This window comes from Entelurus aequoreus, linkage group LG21, assembly GCF_033978785.1.
Source record: "Entelurus aequoreus isolate RoL-2023_Sb linkage group LG21, RoL_Eaeq_v1.1, whole genome shotgun sequence".
In the NCBI taxonomy this organism is placed as follows: domain Eukaryota; kingdom Metazoa; phylum Chordata; class Actinopteri; order Syngnathiformes; family Syngnathidae; genus Entelurus; species Entelurus aequoreus.
Window position 1 is genome coordinate 16,728,761 of NC_084751.1, and position 17,271 is coordinate 16,746,031.

Here is a 17,271-nt window from a genome sequence, read left to right on the forward strand (position 1 = left end):
TCGTGATCAGATGGCTGTTCCACCCTGTCCAATGACTGAATCTGCAGTGTGTCAACCTGTGAAAGGTCAGCTGACCTTGTTGTGCCAGTGAGGTTAACTGGCTCAATGTACTCCAGATTGTACCAGTTCTTGTGTTTTCCAGTTGCCTTTCCTGCTCGAGCTAGCACTTTTGCTGTGTGTGAAATTCCAGTGTCTCTTTCCACATACTTAATGAATTGTCCTGCTTTTAGATTCATACTACGGTCTGTTCTTATGATAGAAGGTTGTCTGTCAGATGGATCATTATCTTGCTCATTGCTGTCTCTGTCATTATTAGAGCTCCCTGCCGCATTCTCTGTGTTAGGCACACTGTCTCCATCACTAGATACAGTATTGGGTAGATCTTCAACATGTTCAATACCACATTTTGCTGCATTAAGTTCTGTCTGGCTTTCTTGGCTGTCACGAGACGTGTCAGTGTAGTGATCTGTGGCCTTGCGCAGTCTACAGCGATGCACCCGGACATAGGAGCCTCCATGTCTAACAAATATTACCACCCCGTCTCGTCCAATTACCACCGCAGGGCCTTTCCATTCATTGCAGTCCATTCTTTTGTAGTACACTTTATCTCCAGTTTCGTAGTATTCATCTGTGCTGCGAAGCTGTGTGCGCAGAGCTCTCCTGATTCTCTCAGAGCACTCTGCCTCAGTAAACGCTGTCCTTGCTTCATGTAATGCTGAAATGTGCTGTCCTACCCATTTACTCATGGTAGTGCCCTCCAGGGCAGGTGGTTTATCAACCAGCACAGAAGGTAGGTTTGGGTTTTGTCCAAACACCAGCTGGTATGGACTAAGTCCATGCACATTGTGCATTGTATTCTTTGCCATCAAGGCCCAATCTAAGGCTGTTTTCCAGTCACAAACACTGCTTTTTTTCACTTTTAACAGGATCTCTGTAAGGGTCTGGTTATGTCTTTCTATCAATCCATTACTCCATGGACTGTAGGCAGCAGTGGTTTTCACTTCAATATTAAAGTTCTCAGCCATGTCCCTCATTTCCTCGTTATTGAATTCACCTCCATTGTCACAAAAAATCTTAGATGGGGCTCCATGAACACTCACCCAGGAATGAATAAAGTGCCTCACAATTTCACTGGATTTTTTTGTTGTAACAATGCTACCAGCACTGAACCTGGTGAAGTGATCAATCATGTGGAGGTACCACACATTTGGTTCTAGCTCGTGTAGATCTAATGCCACAGTTTCATTGTATGTTGAAGCCATTGGTAGACCAACTGATGGCTTTGGTTTGGGCTTGTTGTACTTGAGACATGTTTCACAGCTACTTACGATGTCATTCAGAATAGTAACACTCTCATCATCATTACTTCCAGCACTTATTAGTAATTTTTTGAGTTTATCAACTGAGGCATGTCCAAACTGCTTGTGAAGTTTCACCAATACTTTGAGTTTTTCATCTTTACTCATGCCATCTCTTATGGCCAGAACTTCATCAGTTTGGGGTTCATTCTCATGGGTGGCTGTGCAATCTCTGTCCACTATGTTTACACAGTAGTGTCCTGAGGATGTAATCTCAAGAGGCACTGGTTTCTGAAACATTGTGGCTTTATCATTCTCAATGTCAAGCACTGCTTTTGCCCTCTTAAGTGATGTTTTACTTAGTAGTAAAGGAATGTTCACTGAGACCACCTCAGTCTCTATGTGGCACCTGGTTTGTCCTATTTTTGCTGGGACTTTTACTTTTTTTATGGAATGAACAACTTGTCCATCACCAAACTTAAAAGCTCTTCTACTCTGTGTATTTTCAATTTTTTTCTTGTCACTCTCCTTCAGTGTATGAATGTAATTCTCCAGCCATTTTTCACCACAGACTGTTCTGGTGCATGCAGTGTCAATTACAGCTGAACCTAAGGCTTCTACCATGAATATTTCAGCATCAGAAACTGACTCTTTAGAAAACAATGTAACATTGCACTCTTCAATTGTTTCTGTCTCTGCATTTTCCTCTGTCATTTTTACATGTTCAGCCTTATTTGGGCAGTCCTTAGCCCAGTGAAATGTACTCTGGCAGATAGCGCACTTTCTTCTGCCAAACCTATCCAGTGGGTTTGAGCCAGTCAATGGCGCCCTCTTTTGGTCGGGTTGGGAACGAAATTTCCTTCCGTCTCTTTTCCTTTGATCCACATAAAAAGCAACATCTTCGCGCATGTGAATTCCCCCGCTGCATGTGGGCGGCTGCACATTGTCTCCAAAAATCCTTTTTAAAGCTGACTTCATGCTTGCAAATGTAAGTGTTGAACAAGCTGTAAGCGCAAGCTGTTTATCTTTAACATCGAGACTGGCTGTATCCAACAACTTGAATGCCAAAACAGCGTCGGGAAGAACCATGTCAAATTTGCGCATTTTGTTGTACCTCTGCTCGAACTGAACGATGTAATCCACCATGGAAACTTCGTTTTCTCTCCGAATCTTGTCAAAGTCCGTGTATGCATCATAAGCTCTGTCCTTTTCTTCTTTTAAGAATACATTATCCAATGCCTTTACAAGGGTCTTCATCCCGTCATCTTTGTTCAAATCATCCGCAGGTATTTCCAAAGCTGTATCTCTAGCTCTCCCCCTCAGTGAGAGAGCAACAGCTAATGCTTGTTTCTCCTTATCCAGATCGGTAACACGTATCCACATTTCAACCTCATTTTTCCAGCTCTCATATGACTTATTTTCTTCAAACGCAGGAGGGACTCTGTAGTTAGCGTTGTTAGCCATCCTCTGCTACCATTGATAACTTAATGACGACAACCTTCTTCTTTTTATACGTATACTTTACTGAGGGAACACCATAACAAACCGGCTGCTGCCGTTCACATAACAGACTAAACACCGGAGCCAGCGCATAGAGCAATGCATGCTGGGAATTACCGTAAATACACTAAAAGAGTGTACCATAATAATGCGCAATGCAAAAACAGAACATTTACAATGATCACTGATGTCGGATATTGGCAGACCACTTGTGGTATTATTATCAAAATCATTAGTAAAATATTATCAATAAGTGTGGCACTGTGTCCTGAGATTCTGCTTGGCCTTGTGATTTTAGACTCAGGCTATACATTGTGTCTAGAAAGTCATCTATAGACTATAGACCCTTAGGGTCCAAGACGTCAATGTTGTAGTCTCCACATAAGAAATTTTTTTGACTGATTTCAGTAAAAGTTGCCTTAATCCAGTTCTCAAACGTATCAATGTTTGACTTGGGTGATCTATATATGCAGCTGATTAATATGTTATTGTTTTTTTTCATGACGTATTTCAATGGTTAGACATTTTAAGATATTATCAATAGCTAATGACATGTTTTTTTATGCCACTTTGTAGTCTGTTATTCATCACGTACATAGCTACTACCCCTCAGTCCTTCACTGGTTTAAATGTAACTTAGATATTGGGTTTCACTATGTAAAGCGCTTTGAGTCACTAGAGAAAAGCACTATATAAATATAATTCACTTCACTTCACACTTGATTCTGTTGATATAATTTAGCTAATATCCTTCCAGGTCAAAATCCATTCCTTTTTTTAGCATCTATTCATGTTTCTGAGATAGCGATCACTTTGAAGGGTTTGTTGAATTGTTCCAAAAAATGCTTCACGTTGTTGTAGTTTGCATATAAAGTTCTGCTATTTAAATTAATAATCGACAGTTGGTTGTTGATTTTAATGTTTGCGTTATATTGTTCGTCTGCATAATTAGAACAATTGTTGCTGGTAAGAAAGAAAAATAAAATATCTGGATCTATATCCTCATCTAATTCCGGACTATTGTGATCTGCTGCTGAAGGTTTTCAGTTCCATGGGATATATAAACCCTGTTTCCATATGAGTTTGGAAATTGTGTTAGATGTAAATATAAACGGAATACAATGATTTGCAAATCATTTTCAACCCATATTCAGTTGAATATGCTACAAAGACAACATATTTGATGTTCAAACTGATAAACATTTTTTTTTTGCAAATAATCATTAACTTTAGAATTTGATGCCAGCAACACGTGACAAAGAAGTTGGGAAAGGTGGCAATAAATACTGATAAAGTTGAGGAATGCTCATCAAACACTTATTTGGAACATCCCACAGGTGTGCAGGCTAATTGGGAACAGGTGGGTGTCATGATTGGGTATAAAAACAGCTTCCCAAAAAATGCTCAGTCTTTCACAAGAAAGGATGGGGCGAGGTACACCCCTTTGTCCACAACTGCGTGAGCAAATAGTCAAACAGTTTAAGAACAACGTTTCTCAAAGTGAATTGCAAGAAATGTAGGGATTTCAACATCTACGGTCCATAATATTATCAAAAGGTTCAGAGAATCTGGAGAAATCACTGCACGTAAGCGGCATGGCCGGAAACCAACATTGAATGACCGTGACCTTCGATCCTTCAGACGGCACTGTATCAAAAACCGACATCAATCTCTAAAGGATATCACCACATGGGCTCAGGAACACTTCAGAAAACCACTGTCACTAAGTACAGTTGGTCGCTACATCTGTAAGTACAAGTTAAAGCTCTACTATGCAAAGTGAAAGCCATTTATCAACAACATCCAGAAACGCTGCCGGCTTCTCTGGGCCCGTGATCATCTAAGATGGACTCATGCAAAGTGGAAAAGTGTTCTGTGGTCTGACGAGTCCACATTTCAAATTGTTTTTGGAAATATTCGACATTGTGTCATCCGGACCAAAGGGGAAGCGAACCATCCAGACTGTTATTGACGCAAAGTTCAAAAGCCAGCATCTGTGATGGTATGGGTTGCATTAGTGCCCAAGGCATGGGTAACTTACACATCTGTGAAGGCACCATTAATGCTGAAAGGTACATACAGGTTTTGGAACAACATATGCTGCCATCTAAGCGCCGTCATTATTGTAAATAATGTAAATAATTAAATGTGATTATCTTGTGTGATGACTGTATTATGATGATAGTATATATCTGATAGTATACTGTATATCTGTATCATGTATCAATTTAAGTGGACCCCGACTTAAACAAGTTGAAAAACTTATTCGGGTGTTACCATTTAGTGGTCAATTGTACGGAATAAGTGCAACCTACTAATAAAAGTCTCAATCAATCAATCAAGTCTTTTTCATGGACGCCCCTGCTTATTTCAGCAAGACAATGCCAAGCCACATTCAGGAGGCGTTACAACAGCGTGGCTTCGTAAAAAAAGAGTGCGGGTACTTTCCTGGCCCGCCTGCAGTCCAGACCTGTCTACCATCGAAAATGTGTTGCGCATTATGAAGCGTAAAATACGACAGCGGAGACCCCGGACTGTTGAACGACTGAAGCTCTACATAAAACAAGAATGGGAAAGAATTCCACTTTCAAAGCTTCAACAATTAGTTTCCTGTCACATTTTCGTCACTTCCTGTCAATGAGAAAGGACGCAAAAGAGAAAGGCTCCGCTCTTGCTACCGGAGTTTTTTGTTAAATCTGAAGATTTTGACCACTGATTTGCGATCACAGCCACAGGGATCGAGAAAGTTTACGTTCACGCCGTGATCCCTGCAAGTAACCGCGCTGCTCTACTCCATGGCAACGCGGCGAAACAAAAAACTTTCAACTCGGGTACCCTCCCGTTCTGGCGTCCAGGGGCAGTCTGGGCGGAGATCTGGTAGCAACACTGCTGCCGGTCTCCAACCAAGAATACTGCAACTGAACGTTGAAGGGCTCACAGATGCCAAAACATCCGTCATCGAGCACATGGCCCACACCACCCAAGCCATGGTCATCCTCCTTCAGGAAACCCACCGCCCAACAGCGGACAAGCTAGCGATCACCAACTTCACGCTAGCTGGGTCAATCCTGAGCAAGAAGCATGGCCTTGCCACGTTTGTCCACAACGATCTGAGCTGGACCCTCGCCGATCGATCACCGGACAACTCCGAGATCGAGTGGCTGCGAGTGGACGTTGGCGACATCAAAATTGTCAACGTCTACAAACCACCACCCTCACAACTCACGCCAGTGTCACTGCCAGTGCTTGAACCACCGTGTGTATATGCTGGTGATTTCAACTGCCGGCATACACGGTGGGGATACAGTACCACCTCACCGAGCGGGGAAACTCTTTCTGACTGGGCAGAGCGCAACTCGCTCAACCTTCTCTACAACCCGAAGGGCCCAGCCAGCTTTCACTCCGCTCGGCATAACACTGACACGAACCCTGACCTGGCTTTCGTGAGTGTCGGTGTGGACACCCAGCTCCCCGACAGACGTGTTCTAGGAATGTTCCCCAGGTCGCAACACCGACCGTCGCTGATATCGGTGCCCGACCTCGTGACAACAGTTCCGAGCGGACCGATGAAGCGATGGAACTTCCGGAAGGCCAATTGGAAACTCTATCGCCTCCATACCAACAAGTCCACACGGTGTCTCCCACCACCAGACACACCCAACGTGGACGAGGCATACCAGGACTTCTGTAGGGCACTAACATCTGCGGCCAAAAAAGCCATCCCACGCGGCCGGCGTAAGAACTACAAACCATGCTGGGATGGCGAGTGCGAGACCCTCTACAGCGCCTTCCTCCGGGCTCCCTATGGCCCGGAGGCTAACAATTCAGCCACTGCCCTTCTTTCCACTCTTGGAAGGAAGAGGCACCAGCGCTGGAAAGAGGCAGTCCACTCCATCGACTTCTCGCACACTAGCCGTATCGCGTGGAGCACTTTGAACAACTTGACTGGTAGGTCTGAGCGCGCACCCCGAACATGCCCCGTTACCGCAAATGCTATTGCAGCACAGGTTGTGAAAAACGGGGCATATACCGGGATAAATCGAGATTTTTCCAGGGCGGTGCGCCAGGAAACTGCAGACCTCTGGAGGACAATAACATCTAGCGAGTGTAACATCTCCGGTGAGTTTTCACCGGAGGAGTTCACAGCTGCCCTCCAGTATACCAAACCAGGCAAGTCTGCTGGGCCTGACAACATCTGCCCAGAACTCGTGCTCCACGCTGCCCCTGCAATGAAGTCCTGGCTGAGAGTTTTCCTGTCTTCTTGCCTGCGCCAACTCCGGATCCCCAGGATTTGGAGAAGGGCCACTGTTGTCGCTATCCCCAAGCCGAACAAGCCAAAGGATGACGTAACGAGCTACAGACCAATCTCGTTGCTCTGCGTCCCCTTTAAAGTCCTCGAGCGCCTGATTCACGCCCGTGTCGAGCCCATCATAGACCCCCACCTCCCCCGGGAGCAGGCGGGTTTTCGACGTGGGAAGTCCACGGTGGATCAGGTTGCCCTCCTTACCCAGGACATCGAGGACTGCTTTGAGGCGAAAAAGAAGGCCGGTGCCGTCTTCATAGACCTGACTGCTGCCTATGACACAGTCTGGCACCGCGGCCTCACCTGCAAACTTCTCCGCCTGCTTCCAGACAGGCACATGGTCAAAATGATCATGGAGCTTGTCTGGAACCGCAGCTTTACTCTCACCACCAGTAACGGAGATAAAAGCAGGTTGCGGCGCCTGAAAAATGGCGTCCCCCAGGGATCTGTCCTGGCTCCCCTCCTGTATAACATCTATACATACGACCTGCCTGCCACAGTCTCACGGAGGTTCGCATACGCAGACGATCTCGCGCTGCTGCACTCCGACAGGGACTGGCAGGCCTTGGAGGGAACTCTAAGCCAGGACATGGAGACTTTAGTGGCTTACCTCCATAACTGGAGATTGAAGCTCAGCGAATCCAAGACGGTGACACAAGCTTTCCACCTATACAATTGGGAAGCGGATCGTGAGATCAGGTTCGAGGTGCGGAAGCCGGATGGGGCTTCCCTTACCCTATGCCGGCCTCGTCCTACACCTGAAGACCCTCTTCCTGACCCTAAATACCTTGGGGTCACCCTGGACAGGTCGCTCACTTTCCGTAAACACCTCTTGGCAACACGCAAGAAACTCAACACCCGCGTCTCACTGCTGAGACGGTTGGTCGGGTCCGGTTGGGGTGCCGGGGCAAGAACTCTGCGAACAGCAGCACTTGCCCTGGTCTACTCAACTGCTGAGTACTGCGCACCTGTCTGGGCGCGCAGTGCTCACTCTAAACAACTTGATGTCCCGATCAACGAAGCCTTGCGTGTTATCACTGGATGCCTGCGCCCCACCCCTGTGGAGCTACTGCCCATCTTAGCAGGCATCCAACCCGCTGAGCTTCGTCGCCAAGGTGCTGTAGCAACTCTGGCGGGCCGGGCAAACATGGATGAGAACCACCTGCTCCATGAAAGGCTCACACTCTCCTCAGAGCCAACGCCCCGCCTCCCCTCCAGAGACCCACTGGTACCAGCCGCCCTGAAGCTCCTGCAGCAATGCAGTGACAACAACATCAGGGCGGCTCACTGGGCGAATCACAAATGGAGCACGGACCTGGAGCATACCATCTCCTCCAGACTCCGTGACTTCATACCTGACACCGGCTCAATACCAGGCCTCTCACTACCACGAGTGGCCTGGGTGAGGCTTAACCGCCTCCGAACTGGTGTCGGTCGCTTTCGCTCAAACATGTTCCAGTGGGGCTTAGCACCTAACGCGACGTGTGAGTGTGGCGCGGAGGAGCAGACTGCCGACCACGTGATCCTGCGTTGCCCGATTTATTGTGCTCCTAATGGTTTGCGTGGCCTGGCGGACCTGGATGACTGCTCGGTGACCTGGCTCACTTCTGTGTGTCCTGACATATGAACGGGAGGGCCCCCCGGGCCTGGGGTGGTAAAAGGCATAGACCCTCGGCCTCAGGTCCGGGTGCCGGAAAACAGCTGCCCATACGATGAAGAAGACAGCCACAGGAGAGTACCCTGGCATCTTCAATCTGATTTTGGTCAGTTGAGAGGCACTGATACACTGAAAGAAGGCGAGTTGGGAGAGCCGTTAGACTCAAGCCAAAGGCGCCTTGCCGCAGTTCAAAGCGGTTGCCTAGCAACCAAAAGCTGCGGCGAGTTTACAGCTGTTTTAAAGTGATCCCGACGTCGCAGAGTGATATAAGTTGACAGGCTGACACCTCAAATTCATCTCTGAACGGCGCAAGATACGAAATTGTTGGAAAAAACAAGTTAAAGTGCCGCAAGTCGCTAAAGAAGCAACTGCCGTTAAGACACAAGCAAGAGGCAGTGACGTCAGTGACTGCCGCGATGCGAAAAGGTAAAAGAAAGATTGAAATCCCGAAACCTTCGGGGTCAGCTGTTACAGAACACAACTGGGAACAAGATTTGAGGTTGGACACAGGACATGATGGGAACCAAGAAGTGATACTACAAATACTTGAAGAAATTAAAGAAGAAATTAAAGAAATGAAAGAAGAAATGAAAAAAGAAATGAAAGAATTGAAAGAATATCTGAGAAAAGTAACAACAGAACACCAACAAGATGTGAAAAGTCTGCAGGAAAATATAGAAAATCTGCAATCTCAGAACAACAGAAGAAATAATGAAGCCACTGAAATGGGCAAACGAATGAAGACCCTTCAAGAAGACAACAACATGTTGAGGAATATCATAGATGAAATGGATCAGGACAAACGAATGAATGATATCATCGTGACTGGGCACCGAATTAAACCAAGATCCTATGCGAAAGCTGTGAATAATGAAGGTGAACCAGATGAAATGGATATGATCTCAGCAGAACAGCAAGTGGTCAACTTTCTGCAATCAAAGGAAATTGAAATTGACATTAATACCATCGAAACATGCATCCCACTGAACGGAAGAAACAACAACGCCACTCCAGTCGTGCTCGTGAAACTCGTAAACAGAAAATCTAAAATGGCATTGCTGAGACAGGGAAAGAAGCTGAAGGGAACAAATGTGTACATGAATGAGCATCTCACAACACGCAATGCTGGAATCGCCAAGAAAGCACGCGACTTGAGAAAGCAGGGAAAAATCCAGGGAACTTGGAGCACCAACTGTAAAATCTACATCAAGCTGAATGGAGGTCCAGAAGCAAGAGTAATTGTTGTCCATGACATCAAGGACCTGGACAATTTTTAAAGTTTACACAGCTACCAAAACAACGATGATAATGGACTCTGACAGAAAACAAACACCCAAATTCAGCATTGACACTACTATGTTCCAAGGGACGACTAAACAAGAGGACCTACATTCAGGATTGCATCCACCTACACTTATTGAGATTATTGAAACAACATCAAAGATTGTTGAACAAGAAAATATGGAACTAAAAAATTTCTGCAACAAAGATTACAAAAACCAGGATTTGGAAAATGATATAGATCCAGATACAAATTTTTTCTCCCACATCAGTAATAATTGTTTTTATTATACAGATGATCAATATAATAGCAACATTACATGCGATAACAAATTGTCAATTATTCATTTTAATAGCAGAAGCTTGTATGCAAACTACAACAACATTAACAACTTTTTGGAACACATCAACGAACCATTCAAAGTGATTGCTGTCACAGAAACATGGATTGATGATAAAAAAGGAATAGATTTTGATCTGGAGGGATATGAACTAAACTACATCAACAGAACCAACAAAAATGGAGGAGGAGTAGCTGTGTACGTGATGAAGAACCTGAACTACAAAGTGGTAAAAAACATGTCATTTGCCATACATAATATCTTACAATGTATAACCATCGAAATATGTCAGGAAAAAAGCAAAAACATTTTCATCAGTTGTATATATAGATCACCTAAGTCAAGTATAGAAACATTTGAAGAATGGATCAAGGCTACTTACATGGATAATGGTCAAAAAATAATGTTCTTATGTGGTGACTTTAATATTGACTTATTGAACCCTAACAAGCAAAAGTCTATTGATGACTTCATTGATACAATGTACAGCATCAGTTTATATCCAAAATTACAAAGCCAAGCAGAATCACAGGACACTGTGCCACGCTTATTGATAATATTTTTACCAATGAGTTTGACAATAACACTACAAGTGGTCTACTTATAACCGACGTTAGTGATCATCTGCCAGTTTTTACAATATATGATGTACAATATATGATCTACAAGAAGAACATGGAAGACAAAAGGACATTTCGAAGACTGTGCACAGAGAAGAGGATGACTGCTTTCAAAATTGAGCTACAAAAGCAAGATTGGGACAATATGTACAAGGAAAAAGAGGTTGATGAAGCATATGAACATTTCTTAAACAAGTTCATAATACTTTATGACAAACATTGTCCATGGATACAACTTAGTAATAAACAGAGAAATAATAATCAACCATGGATGACAAAAGGATTAAAAAATGCTTGTAAGAAGAAGAATACACTATATAGAGAATTTATAGCACAAATAACTATAGAGGCAGAAATTAAGTACAAAAAGTATAAAAACAAGTTAACAGACATACTACGATCATGTAGAAAAGAATATTACAGTGAATTATTGGACAGGAACAAATATAATATGAGAGCAACATGGGGCATCCTCAATAGCATTATTAAAAATGGCACAAAGAGGGACTACCCTCAATACTTTTTAGACGGAAATAAAAAAAAATGACAACATAAAGGAAGTAGTTGAAAGCTTCAATAATTATTTTGTAAATATTGGACCAAAATTGGAAGAAAGGATTCCAGATCCAGTTCCAATTGAGGACTATAATGATACCATAGAGCGAAATCCCAACTCCATGTTCCTCAGTAATGTGACACAGGAGGAAATAGTTACAATCGTGAAAAAATGTAAATCTAAGACTTCAACTGATTGTAATGGAATTGATATGGAAATGATAAAAAAGGTTATAGAAGAGATCTCAGGACCATTAATGTATATTAGTAATCTATCATTTCAAACAGGTACATTCCCAAACAAAATGAAAATAGCTAAAGTTGCACCAATTTATAAGACTGGAGATAAACATCAATTTACAAATTATAGACCTGTTTCTTTACTTCCACAATTTTCTAAAATCATTGAAAAACTGTTTAATAACAGATTAGAGAGTTTCATGAATAAAAATAGAATACTCGAAGAGAACCAATATGGATACAGAGCTGTCTCAACTTCAATGGCTTTAATTGAAATTACAGAAGAAATTACCAATGCAATAGACAGTAAAAAATGTGCAGCAGCAGTTTTTATGGATCTAACTAAAGCATTTGACACAATTAATCACAATATTTTAATCAAAAAACTAGAACGATATTGCATCAGAGGGTTAGTCTTAAACTGGATAAGAAGTTATCTAACGAACAGGAAACAATACGTGAAGCTAGGCGAACACATGTCTACAACGCTAAATATATCCTGTGGTGTACCTCAGGGATCAATATTAGGACCTAAATTATTCAATCTCTATATAAATGACATTTGTAAAGTTACAAAAGATTTAAAGTTAGTATTATTTGCGGATGATACAACAGCGTTTTGTTCAGGAGAAAACACACAGGAGATAATACAAATAATAACAGAAGAAATTAACAAATTAAAAAGATGGTTTGACAAAAACAGACTATCGTTGAATCTTAGTAAAACTAAAATAATGCTAATTGGTAATAGTAGAAGAGAAAGTCAAACACAAATACAAATAGACGGAATAGAAATTGAAAGAGTAAATGAAACCAAATTTCTAGGTATAATGATTGATGATAAATTGAACTGGAAATCTCACGTAAAAAATATACAACAAAGTAGCAAGAAACACGTCAATAATGAATAAAGCAAAACATGTTCTAGACAAAAAATCACTTCATATTCTATACTGCTCACTATTGTTACCATATCTGAGCTACTGTGTAGAAATATGGGGAAATAATTACAAAAGTACACTTCATTCATTAACGGTGTTACAAAAAAGATCAGTTAGAATAATACATAATGTTGGATATAGAGAACATACAAATCCTTTATTTATTGAATCAAAGATACTGAAATTCCACAACATAGTGAATTTGCAAACAGCTAAAATTATGCACAAAGCAAACTATAACCTGCTACCCAAGAATATACAACAATTCTTCTCAACAAAAGAGGAGAAATATAATTTTAGAGAAAAATGTAATTTAAAACATTTGTACGCACGTACAACACTTAAGACCTTCAGTATATCAATACGTGGAATTCAATTATGGAATGGATTAAGCAAAGCAATCAAACAATGTACTAATATGATCCACTTCAAGAAACTCTTCAAACTTAAAGGCTACTGAAACCCACTACTACCGACCACGCAGTCTGATAGTTTATATATCAATGATGAAATCTTAACATTATAACACATGCCAATACGGCCGGGTTAACTTATAAAGTGACATTTTAAATTTGCCGCTAAACTTCCGGTTCGAAACGCCTCTGAGGATGACGTATGCGCGTGACGTAGACCGGGGAACACGGGTATGCCTTCGACATTGAAGCCAATACGAAAAAGCTCTGTTTTCATTTCATAATTCCACAGTATTCTGGACATCTGTGTTCGTGAATCTGTTTCAATCATGTTCATTGCATTATGGAGAAGGAAGCTGAGCAAGCAAAGAAGAAAGTTGTCGGTGCGAAATGGACGTATTTTTCGAACGTAGTCAGCCACAACAGTACACAGCCGGCGCTTCTTTGTTTACATTCCCGAAAGATGCAGTCAAGATGGAAGAACTCGGATAACAGAGACTCTAACCAGGAGGACTTTTGACTTTGATACACAGACGCCTGTAGAGAACTGGGACAACACAGACTCTTACCAGGATTACTTTGATTTGGATGACAAAGACGCAGACGTGCTACTGTGAGTATGCAGCTTTGGCTTCTAAACATTTGATCGCTTGACCGTATGTGCGCAACTTTTTTTTGCGTATGTACGTAACTTTTTTAAAATATATAAGCTTTATGAACCTTGGGTTAGGTGAACGGTCTTTTGGGCTGAGTGATTGTGTGTGTTGATCAGGTGTTTGAATTGTATTGGCGTGTTCTATGGAGCTAGGAGCTAGCATAGGAGCTAGGAGCTAGCATAACACGTACCGTACCGTACGTGCGCGTCACGTACGTAACTTTTTAAAAATATATAAGCTTTATGAACCTTGGGTTAGGTGAACGGTCTTTTGGGCTGAGTGATTGTGTGTGTTGATCAGGTGTTTGAATTGTATTGGCGTGTTCTATGGAGCTAGGAGCTAGCAGAGGAGCTAGGAGCTAGCATAACAAACACGCAGGTGTTTTTATGCAGGATTAATTTGTGGCATGTTAAATATAAGCCTGGTTGTGTTGTGGCTAATAGAGTATATATATGTCTTGTGTTTATTTACTGTTGTAGTCATTCCCAGCTGAATATCAGGTCACCCCCGGCTCTCACAGCATTTTCCCTATCTGAATAGCTTCAACTCCCCAGTAGTCCTTCACTTGCACTTTACTCATCCACAAATCTTTCATCCTCGCTCAAATTAATGGGGAAATTGTCGCTTTCTCGGTCCGAATCTCTCTCACTTCATGCGGCCATCATTGTAAACAATAGGGAACTTTGCGTATATGTTCAACTGACTACGTCACGCTACTTCCGGTAGGGGAAAGCCTTTTTTTTATCAGATACCAAAAGTTGCAATCTTTATCGTCGTTGTTCTATACTAAATCCTTTCAGCAAAAATATGGCAATATCGCGAAATGATCAAGTATGACACATAGAATAGATCTGCTATCCCCGTTTAAATAAAAAAAATTCATTTCAGTAGGCCTTTAAAGTGTTTACAAAGTACAAAGAAGAAGAACCATGACAAACATTCTCAATTTATTTCATCCATCCATTCATTCATTCTTAAAGTAATCTTACTTATCTCATCATATGAAATATTACTTTTTTCACCAATTATTATTATTAAAATCTTACTATTATTTATTTCTTTATTTTTATTGTGATTACCTATGGAGTTTATTGTGAATAAATTGAGAACAGGAAGTGAATAAAAAAGTTTCAGCAACTGTTATGTAAAGAAAAGGGGTAGGATTAAATAAGCTCTGCTTCTTCCTACTCCTTTTCGAACATGTTGAAAAGAGAAACTGGAAATTGTGATGTATCATGTTGTATGCTTGCATGTTCGAAATAAACTCTAACTCTAACTCTAACTAACTCAGATTCCAATCGTTTGAGTGTTGTTAAAAGAAAAGGTGATGTAACAAAGTGGTGAACATGCCCTTTCCCAACTACTTTGGCACGTGTTGCAGCCATGAAATTGTAAGTTAATTATTATTTGCAAAAAAAAAATAAAGTTTGAGTTTGAACATCAAATATCTTGTCTTTGTAGTGCATTCAATTGAATATGGGTTGAAAAGGATTTGCAAATCATTGTATTCCGTTTATATTTACATCTAACACAATTTCCCAACTCATGGAAACGGGGTTTGTATATCTGTTCAGCAATCTTTTGTGTTGCTCTATGAATGTCTATAAGTGTAGATAAATGTGCACCTGAATACAGATCTTCTTGCTCAGTAATCCTTTGGAGCATTGTAATTTTGTAGTTGAATGTCGATGTTTGTTTTCCGTCAGACTCCATTATCGTTGTTGTTGTTGTGGTTGCTCTGGGAGATCCTTGATGTCCTTGACAACTAGGATCAATTGTATACATACTTAGGAAGTAATTTATGAACCTTTTTAGTTTACATGTAAAGTTTGTTGTTTGCTGACATTTGCATAGATAAATGTGATGTCACTTTTCAGCGACTGTCGGGCCAAGGCTACTGTTTCTCTGCGTCGCTGCCTCCCATGCTAGCTGCCGCCGCCATCGAGGCGCTCAACATCATGCAAGAGAATCCAGGTATCCACTTTTTTCCCCCCGTTTACCAACTACAGCTATAATGCTGACCTGTGTTTACTTTACTAACGATCTAGTGTTTTCTTTCTGCAGACATTTTCACTGTTCTCAGGGAAAAATGCAAATGTGTTTACCAAGCATTAAATGGGTAAGTTTTCTAGCATGACTTATATTCTAGACTGTCCGAGTAAAACAAATGGTTGCACTATAACTAAACATTATATTATATTGAGCATTTGGCATAATCTGAGCACATCCAGCTTGCCACTTTAAAAATCCATCGTGTAACCTAGAAGCAATCACGTCATCAAATTGAAGGAAGGCATCTGTGAATTGTAACGACCGGGCATTTGTGTAGAAATGACACATAAATGCTAAATAGCTGCTGGTTTGATATACCATGTAATGTAGTTGATATGTACAATAGCAATGGGTTGCGTTTTCAAGATTAAAATGTGACAATATTTATTGTTTTGAGAAAAGCTGTCTCACGGGCAGAACACAGTCAGAAGTTGTTTTTTTATGGTCATAAGCGAGGGATTGGAACAGCATACTAAGTGTTTTGCGCACAATGCAAAGACCTAGCAAACAATGCTAGCAAAACGAGCTACACTCACTGGGACGTGAGTCACTCACTCAACCGGGCATGGTTGCACAGCTTATGTGTTTGCCCAAGTAGGCTGTACTGTCAATCATGGGCATCAAGACACAACACACAAAAGCACGCCAAACTCTCTGAAACGCTTCCCCCAGCAAAAAGATGCCACTGCGAGCAACCCACATATGCACACATAACTTTGAAAGCTGAGAAACCAGAGACACAAAATAAAAATAAAATGTATGTATTTTTTTATTTTATAAATTTTTTTTTTATAATTACTTTATTTTATTGGGGCTGTTTGCGCCTTGCCCACAGTTACATTTTTCAAAGCAAAAAATATAACAAAAACAGCATGATACTATCAGTGGTTTAACATAACCCATTTGTTTTACAGTTTTCTATATTTTTCACAATTAGTAAGTTTATGCAATGAACATTTTTACCAGCCCGAATAAAATGATTGGTCTTTACAGCGGTCACTCACTCTGTCTCGTCCACACGCACGCGCAGGGAACAAAAGTAGTCCAAGACAAGCAACTGTTAAGAAGCAATTTGCAGTCGTGTTGTTGTTATGATAGAATATACATTCAATGACAGCTAACGCTAGCTATCCAAATCGCTATTATTAGCTAACAACATCCAAAGTTAATGCGTGTGGAAGTGTTCTGTAAGTAGTGTACGTCATTACGTTCTAGAAGCTGTAAGAGGGAGGGACATACTCATTGGAAAGTTAGCACCCTCTACACCCCCTTTAACTTTTATCATTTTTCATTTTAGTTCAACAGTTAAAAGCTCATTCATGCAAAGTTATAAAAGACTTCAAGGTGCACCTGCATTTTTTTGTGACTCGTGCAGCCAAATTAAAAACAATTTCCTTGACCAAACCGGTATCTT

At 41.5% G+C, this 17,271-nt stretch overlaps 1 protein-coding gene across 2 annotated transcripts in view; it reads left to right on the top strand.

Annotated features, from left to right (window-relative positions):
• sptlc1 (serine palmitoyltransferase, long chain base subunit 1) overlaps window positions 1–17,271 on the top strand; it is an 81,561-nt gene that overhangs the window by 51,527 nt on the left and 12,763 nt on the right. For both annotated transcript variants that reach the window (XM_062031082.1, XM_062031084.1), the window contains exons 11-12: window positions 15,683–15,779; window positions 15,870–15,924. In XM_062031082.1, coding sequence (XP_061887066.1) covers window positions 15,683–15,779; window positions 15,870–15,924 — 152 coding nt within the window. The remainder of the gene's footprint in view (window positions 1–15,682; window positions 15,780–15,869; window positions 15,925–17,271) is intronic.